A 19,938-nucleotide genomic window follows, 5' to 3' on the forward strand; every position below is an offset into this window, starting at 1 on the left:
AATACAACAGTAAATATTTTGCATTTGTGAGGTTTTGCTTGGTCCATCGTTATGGTGAAGCATTGTTTATAACCACTGTAATGCTCAGAATGTCTAAATTGTAGTACCAAATATCTCACAATGTCTAATTGACAAATGAACGATGTAAAAAAGATTTTGATTAATGTTCCTATTTGATTAATATGGAAAGTACTGTAAGTGACAACATCAATGATAGTGATACTAGTTTTAACATGCTTTTGGCTGGAGATTTTTATTTAACGTACGAGTGACAAGAAAGTGAATAATCATACAATTCCTAACTTTTCTAATCATAAAGGAATGCAGCTCTCTATGCTGGATTAGATGTAAATAACGATCCCTTTCATGACCTATCAAAAACCAACAGCGAAGAGTCTCTTACTGTTTTTCTCCTCATACAGAGTAAGAGCCAGCCTCAGCGTCGAGGGGAGTACAATGTTTACAGCACATTCCAGAGTCACGAGCCGGAGTTTGACTACCTGAAGAGCTTGGAGATTGAGGAGAAGATCAACAAGATCAAATGGCTTCCTCAACAGAACGCCGCCTACTTCCTGCTCTCCACCAATGGTCAGTCACTTACTCGAGGCCTCCCTGCCTCCGTCTGCAGGAGCAAAACAGGGCGGGCAAATGGTCAAAGGGAGACTTTTTGTTTGAATGTGGGTGTAGTGTTCTGTCACCAAAAGTGTCAGCGAACGGCATGATTCATGCCCCATATGGCAGAGCTGTCAGAGATAAACTGATGTAAAAGGCGGTGTTATTAATATCACATGGAAATGCCATTTTTTTACTTTTCCTGCAAACATTTGCTTGACTGAGTGAGTGTCACCAGCAAAGCTGTTTAATGACTTCTTGCATGGCTGCCACAGCAGGAAGACGTTCACATATGCATATACAGTATCATGCACTTGGGCCATAACATACACACAAACATCAGATGCACAGAGACATCTTGCAGATTGTTGGCTTCATGCATGGCTGCTATAGTAGTGCTCATGGTGGCTGGAGCAGATGGTGGAGGTTCCTGTGGTGATGGCCTCGTTGGTCTGACACAGATATTCTCTGTGGAAATTAAAAAAAGAAAAATGCAGCAACCTGACTGCTGCCACCACCCACTTTCTCTGAGAAGCTGGAATGTAACTGGTTTATGTGATGCAGAAAAGAAAAGCACACAGATGGTTTTTTCAGGGGTAGCGCACACTGCAGCAGGGAAATGAAGTCAACTTGTAGATTGATATCAGTGACACCAGAATCTACACAGGAGCGGCAATTCATCATCCTCGCTGGCTGCTGCCCAGCTACATGCCAGATTGGCCGCTCAACCCCCCACATCCATCTTGTATCTGAGCTTCACTGTGGTGAGCCATGATCTGTATCATAACATGTGTGTGTGTGTGTGTGTGTGTGTCTCATCTATCCCAGATAAGACAGTGAAGCTGTGGAAGATCAGTGAGAGAGACAAGCGTCCTGAGGGCTACAACCTGAAGGATGAGGATGGACGCATCAGAGACCCGTCGACCATCACCTCGCTACGGGTAAGAGGCTCATCCAAAACTCAAGGGTCTTTACTGTAGAACTGTTGACCACGTTCTAGTTGAGAAGTCAGAAAAAAACATGGATGCTAATGTATCTCAGGTTAGAAACTGTTAGCAATACCAGTCCATAACAATGTCCTGGAAGCAGAAAATGGAAACTAACAATAATCATAAAGAGCTATTATTCTATGAATAACATTATTTTTTAGTTTAAGGCAGTATATATTCAGAGCTTACTAGACACACATTTTGGGGAAATACACTTCAGCACTAAGAGACGTAGAGTAAATATGAAGCTAGATATAGGTAGTAAGTTTGCCAATTTCCTGATAAGAAAATATAAAAATCTAATGAGATTGCATGCACTGTTCACATATTGATCAATCGTCATTACTATCTGAATCCGCACATAGATTTATATCTATATCGATTGTCCCGTCACATCTGATGTCAGATCAAAGGTTGTTGATATGCGTAATGGAAACTCGGCCTGACTGAATGAACACAGATGAAACCAGGGACGGACTGGGACTAAAAAGCTGCCGCGGCTGCCGTTGTGATGATCCGCTTTATTTATTTATTTATTATTAGATGTATTTTATTAAATGTATTATTATTTATAGACCTATGTGTAATCTGAAATTTTTTTCTTTTTTTTTTTTACGGAAACATCCATAGTCCATAGTTTTCTTTGTTTGATATGTCAGGTAATGATGGAGCTGTCCATCATACCGACGCAGGATGTCCTATGGACCCAGGGAACATAGGTATGGCTCCTTCAAGGATGTCATATGCCTCGACCTCAGTTATCTGCTCATCGCAGAACGTCAGCTGTACTTTCTGTTCAGTGGCTTCACTTTTCTTTTTGCGCTTCCATTGAGTCTGCGCTTTCTCTTTCTCCATGTTGACAACCCTTGACTAGCGCAAAATCCTCATTTATATAGGGCGGTCTTAACCACTTCTGCGCCTGTAGTCAATTGTGGCGGAAATCTAAGTAGGTCACCCGTAAAACGCAAAAGCAGGCTCAGTCTAGGCTTCCGCACGCAATTTAGCACTCTCTATTTGGGATCTTAGTAAATCAGGCCCAAAGTGTGCTCCTTATCTGTTATTATTCAATGAAATTAAATTATAGAACAGACAAAACAAGAATAAGAAAAATCAAACTACCAATTTTAACATTTATGATTTAACCATATCTTTCTAGCAGGACAGAACTGAACTTTTATGACTGTAATCACTCACAACCACGTATGGCATGATTTTCCTATTGTGACAAATCAAAATGTGACAAATGCCTATCCTCAGTTTGCACATTGAGTCTTAATACTGAATAGAAACAAGATAAGCTGATTACAGTAAATCAGAAATTGCCTTTCAGCTTATAGCGTTTATCTTTAAATCCTGTACAATGCATACAGTGCTGCAGTATATTTTCACATATTCAGCTTTACACGTGACAAGGAAACAGATGTGTGAGGTTGTTGCAAGGTGCAGGGCCAAGCTTAATAGTGCAACTGTCAGGGTTTTGGGGGGGTTTATGGGTTAATAAGGTCCATGTCTCTTTGGACACCCAATGAAAGACATGGAAATAAAGTGACACCCATGGAGCTACAGCAGCCTGCTGGGCTGCCCTGTCTCTCTGTCAGTGCCAGCAATGAACGACAGAAAGAGGGAAAAAGCAGCCGATTTGTTCTCCTCTCCCTCCCCTCCTTCCTCTCTTTGTCTGGGTTTTATCTGGCCAATGGGGGGCTGCATGCTGACTGATGCAGGGTGTCTTTGATGCTGAAGAAGCACTGTGAACCTGCATGTATATGAGTGGTATACACACACACACACACACACACATACATATATATATAGTCTATACATATGCAGAGAGAGACAGGGATCATCTGTAAATTTCAGTTATCATTCCTCAGCAGGGCCTTGCGTCGCCCTCGGGCCATTTCTCTTCCTGCCTCCTTTGCTTTCTCTCTCTTTTTCTCTTCTTCAGCATATTATGAGACAGACGGAGACATGGGGGTGTTGGGGTGGGGGTCATTGAGTAGCTGTGTTGCACAGATATTCTCGGGCCGATTGAAGCAGCTCATCAAACAGGCCCGGAGCCCCCTCAGTCACTGTTTCTGTTGCATTAAGATTTGTGCAGTAAATGTCATATGAATCCCTGGGGTCGTCTGTGCCTCACAATAACATGCACACACACAAACACTTGCTTTATAGTCACAAATTTCATGCAGATAAGTGCATGCACAGGCAAACACACTCAGATCGGGCCTCTGGGAAACCAGCTTCAAAGTGCATCAAATAATGTATCAGCCAAAACCTTCAGGATTATCCTTTTTTCATTAGGTTTTCTTTCCCCCTCTCTGAACTGATGACTGATAGGTGCCAGTGCTGCAGCCCATGGACTTGATGGTTGAGGCTACAGCCAGACGTGTGTTCAGCAATGCCCACACCTACCACATCAACTCCATCTCGGTCAACTCCGACCTTCAGACGTACATCTCCACTGACGACCTCAGGGTGAACCTGTGGAACCTGGAGATCACAGACCGCAGCTTCAGTATCCTTTCAGTCATGATAAGGAGCTTTCCCGGAGGTGGAAAGAAAAAGTTGTTTTTCAAACCTGTTTAGACATGAAACAAATCCATTACAACACTGCATGATGTTTGTGTTAGTTCGTAGCTAGTCGAATTAATCATAATGGAAACTGTCTACAAATCAGAGTTTGTCCTTAGAGTCTGTCTCTCAGACATTGTGGACATCAAGCCAGCCAACATGGAGGAGCTGACGGAAGTGATCACCTCAGCCGAGTTTCACCCGCAGCAATGTCACACCTTTGCCTACAGCAGCAGCAAGGGCTCAATACGCCTCTGTGACATGAGAGAGGCTGCTCTCTGTGACAAGCACTGCAAATGTGAGTATACATACAGCACATGCTCTTTTTACCTCATGAGCACATATGGTGTGGGGGACATCTATTCACTGATTCACTTTTGGTTCTGGCTCCTGATGTCATCGATGGTTGTCAGAATGTAGAGCTGCTTATCTCGTAGCTCAACTAAAGGAATTCAATGACAGCTGGCACAGTAGTGAGGATCTTGTGGCTTAATTGATCAATAATTTTATATCAAACTTTCAGCTTAATGTAAATTCATGGATCGGCGAGAGAACTAGACTTCTGCACCTCCTCTGGACTTTGTTCACAACTGTTGTGATCTAAGGTAATAATCAGTGAGAAAATATGAATATGAATGATTAATTAATTTAAATAATTAATTATGTTATTTCTTAAAATTATCAAAACGAGGCACCACTCCTCTCAAACCGAGGAGAATAACAGAAAGACTGTCACTTAACAACCTTAAGATGGCTCTCGACTATCAGTTTATCATTAATTAATAATAAGCACATTAATATTAATTAAGATTACATTTAGGAAGGGAAGGTGTGAGGTCATACACTGGCTTCTTTCAATTACCCTTGTCACGCAGAAACAGACACAAAAGACAGGAAACAGTACTTTAAAGCGGAACTAGATCGGAAGTTCCAATTAACGCTGTTTTTTAGTGTGTATCTGCATCATTACCTTGTTTATGAAGCCCTGAAGTTTCAAAACAAACAATTCAGCCATTGCTGAGAACGCTGTTTTGTATTGTAATCTCAGGCTCAGCGAGCTCTCTGAAAATCCTGTTATAGTTACGTAAACAGCGGTTCTCCGGAACAGCCGATCGTCCTGCTCCGGGCACTAGTCTGGGCACATCCGGTTGCGTACAGTGAACCGCAGAAGAAGAATAACGTCCGTTGTGGAGGTGTTTCACGAGCGACAGTGTCTTCTGACTCTGGGTCTGACTCCGGATCAAAGTCGTAAAAGGGACTGCGGCGGGGAGTCATGACGAAGCTATTTTTAAACATTGTTAAAACAATGTTTTGATAATGAGTAGAAGTGCATCCACCGTTCCAGAAGGGGGAGCTGCGCTTCTTACAGCGGGTGTGCCAAATGTCACTTCTGGGGTACTGGCCAATCACGACAAAGTCTGTCTTCTCAGGCGAGATTTATGTCTGAAAAGTGCTTCAAAAAGGACAGATTTCTATCAGCTCGTTTCCAGCAACTAGGAGGTTTTTGACCATAAAAACAAGTTAATATATGTAAGTAGAGCTCCATAACTAACATATATGTGCAACAGGACCACTCTATGTGAGCTTTAAGAAAAAAGGGTTAACATTTATTAAAGTATTAAGGTTGATTAATAACATATATATATAAAATATATGTCACGGCGAAGCTCCTCCCACTTCGTTACTAAAGTGACCGCTACGTCACGTAAAATGGCGTCACTCGCTATTACCGCGAAGCAACGCAAGATGTCGCCCGTGCTCAGCTTCCGACCGTCAGCTTTCGAGGGAGATTTAAAAGGAAGTGAGGTAAAAAGGGGAAGTATGGATCATACAGATGATCATCAAGAGATGGAGGGAAGACACGCGGGAAATAGGCATTACCCTCGATTACAAAGCTTAGCGTGAATGAAAGGCACAGATATGATGTGCAGCTGCTTCAAAAACTGGACAATAAACTCAACAAAACAGCGATAAAAATTAGCCTCTGTCACTTTCCTGTCACGTATAAATAAATTGTGTCTATCCCTTAAGAAAAGCTCAGGACAGAGTTCTGAAAACCCAAATTGTGAATATTTTAAAGCTGTAGTGTGTAATGTTTAAATATAAACATAATTCTGATTTAATCTCTGATCTCCACAATTTGTTTTCTGTATTTTTCAGTATAGCAGTGTTTAGATCATTAGGAAATGTCCACGCTGCACACAATAGGTGATTCATTTTTATGTCTGACTGATGGAAGCAGCAGCAACATTGAGTTAGTAAAGTTGCAAACAGGTTGGACTGTGACTGAAAACACAAAGTATCGCCCACAAAGTTCACAGGTAAATTCTCCTGTACAAAAAAACCCAGTTGTTTAACAGGCAGGATAACTGCTAAATAATAATGAGTCATGCCTAAGAATCCGTCTTTCTATCATGGTACCGTTCAGTTTGGTACAGTATGCTACAGTTTGGAACAGGCTTTGGGTCAGGCTTTGGTGGCGACCTACAGGTGCGACGACAACGAACAATGACATTGAACACGACAGACAACAATGGAGGACATCCAGCAGCTAGTTTTTTTCCTGCTTAGAGGTTTTTTGTCTCCACAAGACTTTGTATGAGAGTAGACTGCAGGCATTGAAGAAACAGTGGTTGCAGGGGAGTGAGCCTTTTCTGTCACCCTATCAGCTGACTGTTGTGAGTGGAGCCAGTCTAGCTCCACCGGTACCGGACTGTACCATTACTTTAGTAACACAAGAGAAGGATAATAAAAAATGGAACATTGGGGCTGATTATTTTGGTACCGAAGAGAGACAGAATAATAACATTAACAACAAACATCACCAAAAGTGATGCATTGCAGCTTTAACCACCTGCAGATTAAACTCAACAGTCAATTTGTTTTTCGAGTAATTCTGCCTACTGCAGCTTTAATTATTATTTCCATGCTACTGTACCTCATTATGCCTACCTTTGTTGTTATAATTGGAAACCGGAGAGAGTGCCGCATGTTCAACAGGAGAATACACGGACAAAACGACGGCACTCATGCTGCAAAGTCACACTCAATTATTCCGCATCAGCAACACCTTTGTGTAGCATTGACATGCAGCCTTCCACCTGCTCCATCCACCAAGATTACTCATTTGTTCATGCATCTGTGTATCCGTGCGTGTGCCTCAGCAAATGAACAGCCTTTTATAAAGCTTTGCATCGCATACATACACTTTGTTGGAATGAATTATGAATACATTGACATTTTCGCTGGGAAATCAATGTCTTAAAAGCAACCACATTAGTCCCTCATGGACCCGCCTTGCCATTCAATAATGTCAGTCATTTCCTCAGACATATTGACGTGCTCACTGGACCAAGCTCTCACACAGGGACTGTTACATTTGAGCAGTGTGAGGGTTAAATAAGAATCGTATTTGGAAAAATGTGTGAGTACATTTCAAATTGTGGGATTCAGACACATACGCACACGCACGCACACACACACAGACACAGACACGCACACACACACAGAAGCGGCAGGTGCTCTTGTTAGCCTCAGGACAGGTCTGTTAATACAGACCTACTGTCTCACTGAATGAATGTGAATGGCTTGCAATGCCCTCTCTCCCTCTCTCTCTCCCTCCCACACATACGCGCACACAAGTTAGGTTTTTTGCACAGCTCGTCTCCTCAGGACACAGCATTGACTTCCATTCATTTGGACATCTAAACCCTTACAATGTCTGTGTTTATGCCAGAAGAGTTCGTAAACAGCTACAAATACAAGTACACATACACACACACACACACATAAATAAATATAGAGAGAAATCCTCCTGTACCCCCCACACAAACAATAAAAAACACAATCACAATGTATCCTCTCCTGTAGCTATAAATCCAGGAGGCTGCTGGTATCAACCAAAATGGATTACTGAATGTGAGGATGGATGGGTGGATGAGGAAAGGATGGAGGGATAGGAGGAGAGGATTGTGAAAGCGCTGAGCCACCGGACAGAGCGGCAGCGACCAAAGAGATCCCCTGACAACTCCCCAGAGACCCTATTATACACCACTGGAGTGGAAGGGGAGGGAGGGCAGGGACAAATGCATATATACATGCACACACCCATTTATGCACAAACACTCATTCACTGACATATAAAAAATCCAGCGGGTCTCAAAAGGGCCCAGGATTTTGACATTGATTTGTTTTCCTCATCCCCCCTATTTTTTCTGTCTCTCTCACCACATCCCTCGTTAGACTCCCCACTGACACATCTCAGAGCAGTTCTCAGGACTTGGCTGAGAAGCAGGGAGGAGATGGGAGGGGAGAGAATGGTGCGGGCATTTTTGAAGGAGCAAAGGGAAGGGTGGGAGAAAAAAGAGGAGGAGGAACAATAAGTAAGACAACTAATGATGGAATGCCTGGCTCTTATCCCCAGCCTGCTGGCCTGCACACCGATGAGCAGCTGCCAAAATCAATATGAATCATAACCAATATTTACCCAGAATGCTGACCCATGACTGTCTCCCTAAACACACAGAGAAATAATCCTGTGAAGAGATGCAGCTGCCACTACAAACTCAGCTCCCAGGCATTGTTGTGGCTGTTATTGTTCGCTAATGACGGCCCCAAACAAAACAAAACAAAACCTACCTATGTGTTTTCTTGCTGTGAATGATAACAAGAAAAAAATCTCTTTTAAGCAGCAACCTCCGATGGTTTAAAAATGTGTTTCATCGTGTCAGAAGATGACAGCTTCTTGCTCTTTTCTGTCTCAGACTTTGAAGAGCCAGAGGATCCCTCCACCCGCTCCTTTTTCTCTGAAATCATCTCATCCATCTCAGACGTGAAGTTCAGCCACAACGGGCGCTATCTGATGACGAGGGACTACCTTACTGTCAAAGTGTGGGACCTTCAGATGGAGAACAAACCACTAGAAACATACCAGGTACAGTTTCATCATGCCTACACATGCTGGACAACTAGAAGGCCTCCAGAGATGCCTCTCAGCTGGTGAAGCTAGCAAATACTGGTTAGGCCTGGATCAAATAAAAACTTATTGATTTCAGACTAATCACTCAACATAATCCAGTTTCAGTGTCTCTCTGTCAGAGTTAGTGATTAGCCCAGGAGGGCCTACTGAAAACAAACTGTCTCTGAGAAAAGACAGATAGTGTCAGAGTTGATTCAACCTGAAGGACAAAACCTCCCAGCGTGCGGTCACTGAGGTCAGATCCACACTGCCTGATCAGGGGAAGCAATCTTAGTGCGGGTCATGATTGATAAGGCCATCGGCTTGGCTCAAGGGATTCTCTGTGCTATTGCAGCTTGGCCTCCACCTGCTGCCTAACATCTTAGCATAGGTCACCAGGTCCGGATAGATGACTGAAAGTGGAGCATATGGAAGTGCAGCTTATGGTCATGTGGCTAACCAATTAAAGACATTGTGGGGAAATTGAAATGCTCAATAAATCCATGCATAATCCATCAAGCGGCTAAGACCAGTGATGCCCAAAGTGTGGACTTTATCCTCCTTAGTGAGCTGCAGGTGGGCAGCAAGAGGTCATTACGTTTTGTCAGTAAATTTCAAATAATCTTCATATGATTAGAGTTCTTTATTTTTACCCCAAACTTAAAGATACAACTTTACAAAATAAAACCAACAAGTTTTCACACCAATCAACAAGTAGATATAAAGTAAACAAAGTTAAAGATATTACATTTACTTACCTTAAATGACCTCATCACATTTTTAAGTATAGTTTCAAATTTCTGATTCACATTTCAGATGTTTTTACTGTTCATGAAATAAATCCTTTATAATTTGAATGAAGAGGATTTTCAGAATTTAAAATCATATTTTTTGTTGTTTGTTTTCAGGTTCATGAATACTTGCGTGGCAAACTTTGTTCTCTATATGAGAATGACTGCATCTTTGACAAGTTTGAGTGTGTCTGGAATGGATCAGACAGGTAAGACTCCATCCATTCATCCATCCATTAATCCATCCATCCATTCATCCATCCCAATAACCCTCCACTCTTGTCTCTGTGTCTCTTTAGCGTCATAATGACCGGCTCCTATAACAATTTCTTTCGAATGTTTGACCGCAACACCAAACGTGACGTCACATTGGAAGCGTCCAGAGAAAACAGTAAACCCAGAGCCATTCTCAAGCCTCGCAAGGTACAACAACTCTCATCTTTCTCTCCAAACTCACCGACTCTGCCTTCAGTAGATTTTGAGTTAGACCCAGAACAAGCTGGAGAGATTAAAACACTGTGTGTCATCAGGCTGGGAAATGCCTTGGGGTCCCTCAAGAGCAACTGAGAAACGTTTTTATTTATATAATATTACCCTCATTTGAAAGCTTTAGTAGCAAAATAGACGTTGCAAGAGGGCAATTGCCTGGAACCCCAAGCTGAGAGGGGGCCCTAAAAGCAGCTGAAAAACACCAAACTTAAAATGACATAATTTATTTATGTACTTTTACTGTACTGTTTTATGATGTTTTTATGAATCCTTCTACAATTTAAAGCATTCTTGTGGGCTAGTAAAACCTAAACTCATACATAAATTAACAAATATAACCATTAATTGAATCTATTGTCAAGTGCAGTTAGCGATAACCTTGAATGCTATTGTATTATGTTTTCTGTTCTATTCTGTTTGATTATAGTAGTGTTTCTCTATATTATTATAACCCATATTAATACAAAATATAGTATTACTATTATTAGTAAAGTAGTATTTTTTCCTACATTAATGGATACATTTAGAAAGAAATACTGTATGTATGATCTTTCATTAAATGACCTTATGCTTTGTGGGAGTCAAAAAAGAAAGTTCAATGTAGGGCCACCTAGGTCCCTTTTGCTTGGGGCCCTGTATTCTTTATAAGGACCCTGGATGTAGACAGGAAGTGTGGGGTGGAGAGAGAGTGATGTGAATTTTGTGCTTCTACTGCTACTCCATGTGGTCAAAACTCGAATAGAATGTCTTTAACAGAACTGAAATCAGTGTTTTTAAATCGTATCCTAATGTTTTCCTGCAGGTGTGTGTAGGAGGTAAACGGCGTAAAGATGAGATCAGCGTCGACAGCTTAGATTTCAGCAAGAAGATCCTTCACACCACGTGGCACCCACACGAGAACATCATCGCTGTGGCTGCCACCAACAACCTCTACATCTTTCAAGACAAGGTGAACTAGAGGGTGATCTGCCCCGCTGACTCCTGACCTCTACTCATGTCACTGGCCACAGGGAGTGGGCATTAAAAGGAGAGCGAGAGATGGACTCTTTACCCTCTTTGTCCTTCTCCTCCTCTCCCTACATCTTTGCTGCTGGTGTGTTTATTCTTTGCTGCTCAGATTTGGAATTACATAACTGAGTTTTCAGTGGCCGGAATGGAAAAGTGGACAGAGTGAATTCTGGGAAGTGGGAAATCAGTACAACACGTGGAAGAAGATTCCAGGAAAATCAAGAATGGACTTTCATTCTTTAAACTGACGGAGAATTTAATTTATTTAGCGAATGCGGACACCCGAGGAAGCAAATGTTGTGTATTTATGCAACAAGGATTGCTGCATGAATAACATGACGTAGCAGCCATTTGGACCCTGAGGAAAGGAGCTGATCGATATTTAAAAGAGCACACAGACAGAAACCAAGCTTTCATGACGATGGCTTACTGTCATGTAGCAACAGTGCCCCCTGTCTTCGAGTCTGCTCTTTAGGGGGACAGTATTGCATCCTGCTTCAGAATTCCCAGAGAGGAGGTTGAGACTGTTATATATCTCTGATTGGGAGAGTTTTTTCTCTGCCTGTGACACAACACAGTCAGTCTTTCTAGCACCAGTTCTGTGTCTCTCTGCGGAGACAGATGTCTGTACTGCGAATGAAGCCCGACCAGGCTGTGTCAATCCTTTTATTTAATGCTGTTGTTTTAATGAGTCCTTCTCTTGGTCACTGAGTCTGTTTAGAAGCTGTGGTGCCTTCTTTTGGTATGTTGGGTTTGATGTTATGGGTGTAGGGTGGGGTGGTGGTGGGGGGAGGTGTTAGGGGTTGGGCAAGGCAAGAGTGTGAATGTTTTAAATGAAATGTTAACTTTAGATTTTTTTTTTCTCGCCCTCATTGTCTCTTTAAACTCAAACGTTAAATTAAAAAAAATCTTCACTGAGGTTTCAAGAGGGAAAAACGCTTGTCACGATTACATGAAAAGCACCGACAACATGCTTGTGAGTTCAGTGGAGGGCGCTGTGATGTGTACACAAAGTAACTGTTGCTCTTATCACATAGCAGTCAGTCAGATGTCACCAGACACAACACAGCAACAGCAAGATTGTTTTTGCAAAATTCCCACTGGAAAAAAAGGTCAAAGCAACTTCTGCTCAACATGTTTATTTGGATAGTGCCGAAAAATGATCTGTAGATGCTAAACATTAATGAAGGGCAACGTGACATTTCTTGGCGTTACATATTGCCTGCCTGGCTCCTGATCTTGGTTTTGCATGTGTTTTTATCTGAATCTGATTTAACTGGTCATCATCTACACATCGTTTCAGGTGCTATCAAAATAAAAACCTGCTTTCTCCAGAAGGAGCCACAACGTGTAATAAAATGCTTGATTAAAAGTTGCTGCATTGCATGACTGTCCACATCCCTGCTCCTGCTGAAGACGGGTGATGTGGAACAGCAGAAAGTTGTGTTTGACGTCTCTGATCAGTTTGAACATCCTCGCTTGTCTCAGATTTATGTTGTGAGCCAGGTCCCGTAAAAGGAAAAGCAGTAAAACGTCTAAATGAACTCCGTGAAATCAGGGAATAAATAAGTGTGATTCCTTTAAACAGTAATGTCGTCTTGACAAACCTTCTTTGTGACACTTCTAATTGAAACAAAAAAAAACTTTTATAGCTCAGAATGTATTGAAATGCAATTAATGACCATGCAGTCTTTATGCTTACTGGACTTTCTTTGAATAAAAAAGAATAAAGCTGTGCAAGTTCAAACCCTGCAGTGTTGGGCCTCCTCTGTTAAGACTGTTGAATGAAAATATCTCATTTCCTGACTATTTTCATCGCTGATTATGGTGCAAGAGTGTCCTCATGTGGACATAAGCGTAGGACACGTAAAGGCAGTTTGACTTTGGCATAGAGGCGAGGAGACGTGTGTCATCACCCAGACACTGAAGTTGTTACACAGTTTTGATAATTTCTTCCAATTATTCATGGTTTATTATTATCTCACACAAATATTAATATAATTAAATAACAGACAAATTGACTTCCTGGTTGCTTAAAGGTTGCTGAACCTCTCAAGAAATAGACACATGATAGAATTGATCTGATGGATTGTTTGTATGTAATCATTTTTAAAATGCTGTAGCTGCATAAAAAAAATAGCCAACAGTTAAAGCTGCAGTGTGTTACTTTTAGTGATGTTTGCATCTGTCGATGTTATCATGCCTCTGTTTGTTCTCTGTGAAATGAAATGCTGTACTATTATTTGTATGCTGCATCCTTTATCTTTGAGTCTCTGTCTAGCAGTGCTACCAGACCAGACTGAGTGAGCGTTTGTGTGTGTACAGTGGCATTGCAGGGGTAGGTGGGGACAAGAAGCTTTTATCCCATTAAACTGCTGAATTACCACTTTTTTGTTTTTTTTTTGTTAAGCAGTAGAATTAACTTCTTCATGTTTTCAGTCGTACGCCAAACTTTATGCAGATTTCTCCATCTGTTTTGTCATCAAATATATCACTTCCCGTGTGCAGTGCAAGAATGCTGCCCGGGAAAATACAACATCTATGAGAAACACGGAGACTTGTGTGGAGCTGCTAAACTTAATCAGCTTTGCTTGAACCCAGCACTTTTTATGGATATTTTGTCTATATTTCAAAGTTACGTACCATAGCTTTAAGCATCAACATCTCTGGAAGCTGCACAGAAAACCTTCATGTTTAATAAGCACTTAATCACAAGCATTAACACACATTATGAATCCAATACATTCCTATGTCATACTGTGCACATTATGCAGAGTTCTTCTAATTGGCCCCGTGAGGCTGTCGTCTACGCACATTTTGTCAGCTGGGAACAGCAGCTGTCAGTCAAACAGCACCTTTAAAACCAGCCACAGAAGCTGCATCACTGTGTCTCGGGATAAACCCAGAGACAGGAGCGCCACTGTGGTTACTGATTTTCAATCGTTGCGTTCACTGACAGGAGAGAGTGTGGACATTTTTAGAGACTCAGTTTGCCAAATTTAGACAGCTCCAACTTTTTGGAAATCTTCTACCCTCAATCTTTTTTGATCTCTTTGCTGCTATTGACTTTTGTATCTTTTCATCACATCATATCAGCATCATTCTAGAGGAATGGAGGGGTTGAGTGGGATCAATGCAACTTTATTGAACAACTCCTCAGACAAGGGGTTATCAAATGAACGCAGCTCCTTCCAGCACCTGAAACCTGAGGAGCTGAGGGTCCTGATGCCGACTATCCTGGGAGTCCTCTGTATCTTGGGTGTGGCTTGTAATATCACTGCAATGATCATCTTGTTCTCCAATGCACATAAAGGCAAACTGTCTCTCATCAACTCCCTCATCTTCAACCTGATGTTTGCTGACGGCCTGGTGCTTGTATTTGCGATGCCTTTCAAGGCTGCCTTCTACTCCAAGGGCAGCTGGGATCTGGGCTGGGTTGTGTGCAAGACGGCAGACTGGTTCCTCCAGTCCTGCATGACTGCGAAGAGTTTCACAGTGGCAATCATGTCCAATGCCTGCTACTGCTATGTATCCAACCCCACTAAGCAGGTGAGCATCCACATTGGCTTCATCCTGGTGGTGCTTTTCTTCATCTGGGTGTCTGCCTGCTCAGTCACCATCCCTCACTGGTTGTTCGCTACACTGCAGAGAGGAATCCATGGATTGGTGTGTGAGCTGATGGTTCCTTCTGAAGCCCGGTACTTCATGACAGTGTATGTCAAAGCTTACCCCCTGTTGGTGTACTGTGCACCTCTCAGCCTTGCCCTGATTTTTTTCTGGAAGGCTTATAGCCAGTGCCAGCGCCGCTCCAGTAAGACTCAGAATCTGCGCACACAGATCAGGTCCAGAAAGCTCACCTTAATGTTATTCAGCCTAACTGTGGCTATGGCTATTCTCTGGCTTCCTCAGTGGGTTGTGTGGGTTTGGGAGCATCATATTACAGAAAAAGAGATTGAAGGAGCTCAGTCTTTCCTCTCCTCTCCTCCCCTCCTTCTCATCCTCTCAGCTCAACTTCTCACCTTCTCTACATCGCTGGTGAATCCTCTCATTGTCCTCTCGCTCTCTGAGGAGTTCAGAGAAGGCTACAGGGGGCTGTGGAGACGCCTCACCCTGCGCAAACAACCTCCAGCAAAACCACACGCTGGACCACACAACCCCACCTCTCTCCAGTCGCCTTGCCCCAGACCAGAGACATCAGTCCAGCTACGAGGAGAGAGGAGCCTTCAATCAAGCTTCAGCCAAGGTTCCGGCAGCAACACTGAATCTCAGCCAGAACAAAGTGGAGGACGAGGAGGACAGGGAGAGAAAGACGTAGACAGGGTGAGCCTCAAGGATAGGATTGTCTTGTCTGATGTGGAGCAGTTCTGGCATGGAAGGGAGACAGGATCAAACATAGGGGAAAATGATCCAGTTCCGTGGGAGCATGAGAGCCAAGAGGGCAAAAAATAATCATCACTTTCCATCTGATCATAACATTACTTTCATTAAATCCTCAGACAGCAGCAGACCTCATCTCGGTACTACAACATTAATCATTGGTTATGTCAAATGTATGTGTGATATTATTCAAAGGTAAGAAAAATGTGGCAAAAAATGTGCACTACGAATAGAGCAGTATCATCTGTACATAAGATAAACTTTGCGATCATATTTTTTTGTTGTTTTATGAGGAATAAATAGATAATTAGTATATGACTTTTGGTGGCTGTATTTTAAAGCTATACTTATATTATTATATTACATATATATTATACTGACATATACTAACAAGTTGCAGATATGATGTTGTATTTGAATATTGATTGTTGAGGCTCTGAGAAATGTTTTCATTTAAAAATGACATCGTAATTTACAGCACAGCAAATGTCGGAGCATAAAATGTGTTTGCTACCTTCGTGCAATCTTTATGCCATGTATTATACAGTATATACCCATTATCATACAAAGTGATGTGATGTTCTGCAGTTATATGTGAATGTGACATAACCTGTCTCTCATGTCCACTTATTTGTCACTGGATCATTTTGTAATCGCTGTGCATCCAAATGACCAGTGTTTCACAATAAAGACAAGGCTCAATACATTCAATGTGTTTGTTAAAATTCTCCCATTTTGTGAGAAAAGCATAGATTAACAGCAGAAATGCAGTAGTTGTGTGAATCTGCATACATAAGTCCTTGTGACCGACACACACAGACAAACAAGCAAAGTCTTAATGGGATGGATTTGACATCAGTGGATGGACTCCTGCTGACATCGCATCATTAAGTATATTTTCATAAGGGCAACCATTAAAATTATTATAGGTTCTAATTAGAGGCAGAGAGCTTGTCTGAACTCTGAGTCGTTTCACTGGACTTGCCGCTCGGTGGGAGTCTCATAAGAAATTCTCTCTTCATTGATCTGAATATAGAGGATAGGTCAAAATCTCACAGTTAAAGGGGTAAACAACATGAGAGGGAACCGCGCCTGAGTTGATATATGATCGATTTGTCTCTCTGCTGTAATAGTAACCCCGCTGTGAAGAACACTGAAGCCACATGTAAAGACACATCGATGAGACCCACTTTTCTAAATCTTACAGACACCAGTGACAGCTGCTCGACAAAAACTGAAATGTAAGGAGGGAGGAGGGATATTTAAGATGCAGGAGTCAACCCATGGTTACCTAACGTGACTTCTTTGCTGCTCACCTTCCCTTATGACATTTTCCTCTTCTTAATTATTAATGTTGACCTTTTATTGCCACAGGCAAGCACCTCAATCAGAGGAACACTTCCCACCATCAGTCCCTGACGTAGTGACCTGTCCTCAAATACTGAGGTCACAGATAGCCATTCAGTCATTGTCGCACTGAAATGTTAACCATCACAGATTTAACAGAATAACAATTAAAGGTAAGTCACAATAACAATCCTCCAGTATATTTAACTAGTAACACACCTCCTTCACTTCTGTTTGACATTTATTCTGGTAAATGAGCTCAATCAGCCTCCACCATCCCAGGTGTTTAGACCTTAACTGGCCATCTGTCACCATCAATCACTGCCCCCATTGAAGGCATTATAAAATAACATCGATTCACTTTCAATCAATATATGCAATATCAAGCAAACATTCCTACGGATTCATTAATAAACCTTAATTTACTTTAATTATTTTTTTTTTTTGCTGAAATTCAATTTGAAGTTACAAGCTTCTAAATCTTATACTTAAAGGCAGATTTCCACTGGACGCGTTACAGCCGCGGCTCGTCAGCGGAGCGTTTGGTGTTGTAAATAGCTTCCATTCTAATCAATGAGAGCATTTCCTCTGTGCGCAAGCGGAACGTCTCAAGCCTTCAGTATACTCGCCGTAGTGTGGGTCATACCCGCCAAAATGACGTCATATCCTGTGTAGTAGAGCTGGCTTCACTAGCATCATTAACCCAGCAGTTGAGTCATACTACACAAACATCTTGCAACATTAGCTACTAGTCCTAGCCATCTTAGCTGCCAAAAGTTGTAAACTTACAATTTCAAAGGCAACCACAACTCCACAAGTCAACTCAAGTCCGAGATAGGAACCTCCTGCATAGCCATAAACAGCGCTGAGCCGCAACTCGTGCTAATCAGCCGGTTACGTTGTCATGAGTGGATCTGTTTCCTAGCTAGCAGACCAGAGGTAGGCTATTTCTCCACAAGTCAGCAAATCCACAACAAAAGCCATACTTTCACTTATGAAATAGCATGTTTATAGGTTATAGGCCTAGGTTTGGTGTATAGATGTTGCATATAAAAATGATGTTGGTCGAGTTGTTAAATAGCCTAATAATAATAATAGGCTAGGTTTTTTTTCTATTGTTAGCAAAACAACAACCAAGGATGAATTATGCTTTTCTTTTCTAATGTATCTGTCTGTTTGACCCTCTGCCCTGGCTGCACGGAAAGATACTGAGTGATGTTGCCGTGGTAGTTGAACGCTCCCCTTGACCCCTTACCATCATCATTTATTAACTCCACTTTCATCGAAGGGAAACACTGCAGAAAACTCTGCTGTCATAATAAAGCCAGTAACGTTGCATATTCAAATATACCAGATCTGAAATAGTGAGTCCACACTTTCTACTATGTTAGTGGTTAGAGAAAATGGGGCTAGGACTGAGTTTTCTTGGCGATTTAGCGATACTGACTCAAGTGACTCGCATAACACGGATCATTTGAGTAAGTGACTCAGAATAACCCGAATCCTTAAAAAGAATCGAGTTTGCCAGGCCTACTGTGTAGGGATGGGCACGTGGGCTCCAAAAGGTTCACTTCTGAATTTTTCTAACTTCGTTGGCTAACTCTTAATTTTCAATGGAAGGCTGGACGAGCAGGTCCGCTTGTACACGCATTTGTATAACTCTTCTGTCCGAGAGCACTGAGACAGTCACATGACCTTATATTCATGGAAGGAGATTGTTAGAACGTTACAAAAAGACGATGGTTTTTGCTGTAGGACGTGAAAAAAAAGAGGGGGATCGCTTTGTGAAGGGCAAAAGACGAGCCCATAGAAAGAATGGTGACCCCGGGGGAAAAGCCCTCCCGGTGATTCTGGTGGATTATGGGATGTGTGTCCAAATACGTGAAACACAGAGAGACGGACAGTCATTTTGAGACTAACGTACACGATATGCGGAAAGTTGTTGTTTACTACTGTTGCTACAAGTTTACAAGTTGAATATTTTGGGTGTACGCCCCGTGCCGTTGCGGCGAATACTGCAACAACCAATGCGCTGAACGCCCTCTCACATACTTCTATGGTTGCACTCCGTCTGCGGAGCCCCATGCCACGGCCTCACGCGCGAGTATACTCAAGGATTCAGCGTCCCAGAAGCGGCTCGCCACACCGAAGCGCTTTCGATAGGTAGCAGTTCTATTTTTGCCGTTGCCGCCAAGTAGGTCTAACTGCGAGCCGGAGGCCCCACGCCAGCCCTCCCCTTACCCATTGCAGGCACTCCCCTTACACGCGGGCACGCCTCCTCAACACTGATTGGGTGAGAGATCACGTCTGACATGATGACGTTGTCGTATTTGAAGAAGGACGAGAAGCAAGAAGTTAGAAAGAGAGGAAAGCTGCAGAACTACACAAGTTCTTAAAATGACGGAAGAAAAGGTAAGAATGGTTTAATACACAGTTTGATATTGAACACTGTATTTATTGTCGTTATTTATACATTATAGATTAAGTCAATTAAGTTTAGTTTGCTAACCAGTCGTGACTCGTGTCTACATGTTGTAACCGTAGCGACTGTATCAGTAAGCAAGAGAAGCGATTTTTTTTTATAGTTTGTTTGAATGATTTCTTAAATGCCTTTACTCATACAGGTTATAACATTGACAAAGTGAGTCACATTTTCCACTAAGAAACGTTTACGATAAACTACATGCTCTTTATTTAGTTTTATCTAGTCATTTTTTTAAATCTTTAAATGACTGAAGTTGCACACAGCTTTGCTAATTTGAAAACGTGACCTCAGTTCTACAATTGTAAAGATGAA

General features: G+C 42.0%; 2 protein-coding genes across 3 annotated transcripts in view; both read left to right on the forward strand.

Annotated features, from left to right (window-relative positions):
* The window catches only part of ppp2r2ba (protein phosphatase 2, regulatory subunit B, beta a), a gene marked incomplete at both ends in the record, with an annotated part of 69,612 nt that extends 58,245 nt beyond the window's left edge, over positions 1 to 11,367 (forward strand). For both annotated transcript variants that reach the window (XM_083891817.1, XM_083891818.1), the window contains 8 exons: positions 423 to 588; positions 1,441 to 1,553; positions 3,939 to 4,116; positions 4,306 to 4,470; positions 8,936 to 9,105; positions 10,038 to 10,129; positions 10,220 to 10,343; positions 11,212 to 11,367. In XM_083891817.1, the coding sequence (XP_083747943.1) occupies positions 423 to 588; positions 1,441 to 1,553; positions 3,939 to 4,116; positions 4,306 to 4,470; positions 8,936 to 9,105; positions 10,038 to 10,129; positions 10,220 to 10,343; positions 11,212 to 11,367 (1,164 nt within the window). The remainder of the gene's footprint in view (positions 1 to 422; positions 589 to 1,440; positions 1,554 to 3,938; positions 4,117 to 4,305; positions 4,471 to 8,935; positions 9,106 to 10,037; positions 10,130 to 10,219; positions 10,344 to 11,211) is intronic.
* Positions 11,368 to 14,528: 3,161 nt separating this feature from the next.
* gpr151 (G protein-coupled receptor 151) lies at positions 14,529 to 15,866 on the forward strand (the record flags this gene model as incomplete). The annotated part of the gene is made up of 1 exon (XM_083890772.1): positions 14,529 to 15,866. The coding sequence occupies one exon, from the start codon at positions 14,529 to 14,531 to the stop codon at positions 15,864 to 15,866; it is 1,338 nt and encodes a 445-aa protein (XP_083746898.1).
* Between the last annotated feature and the right edge of the window lie 4,072 nt (positions 15,867 to 19,938).

Source organism: Microchirus variegatus, assembly GCF_963457635.1.
Source record: "Microchirus variegatus genome assembly, chromosome: 6".
Taxonomy (NCBI): Eukaryota; Metazoa; Chordata; class Actinopteri; order Pleuronectiformes; family Soleidae; genus Microchirus; species Microchirus variegatus.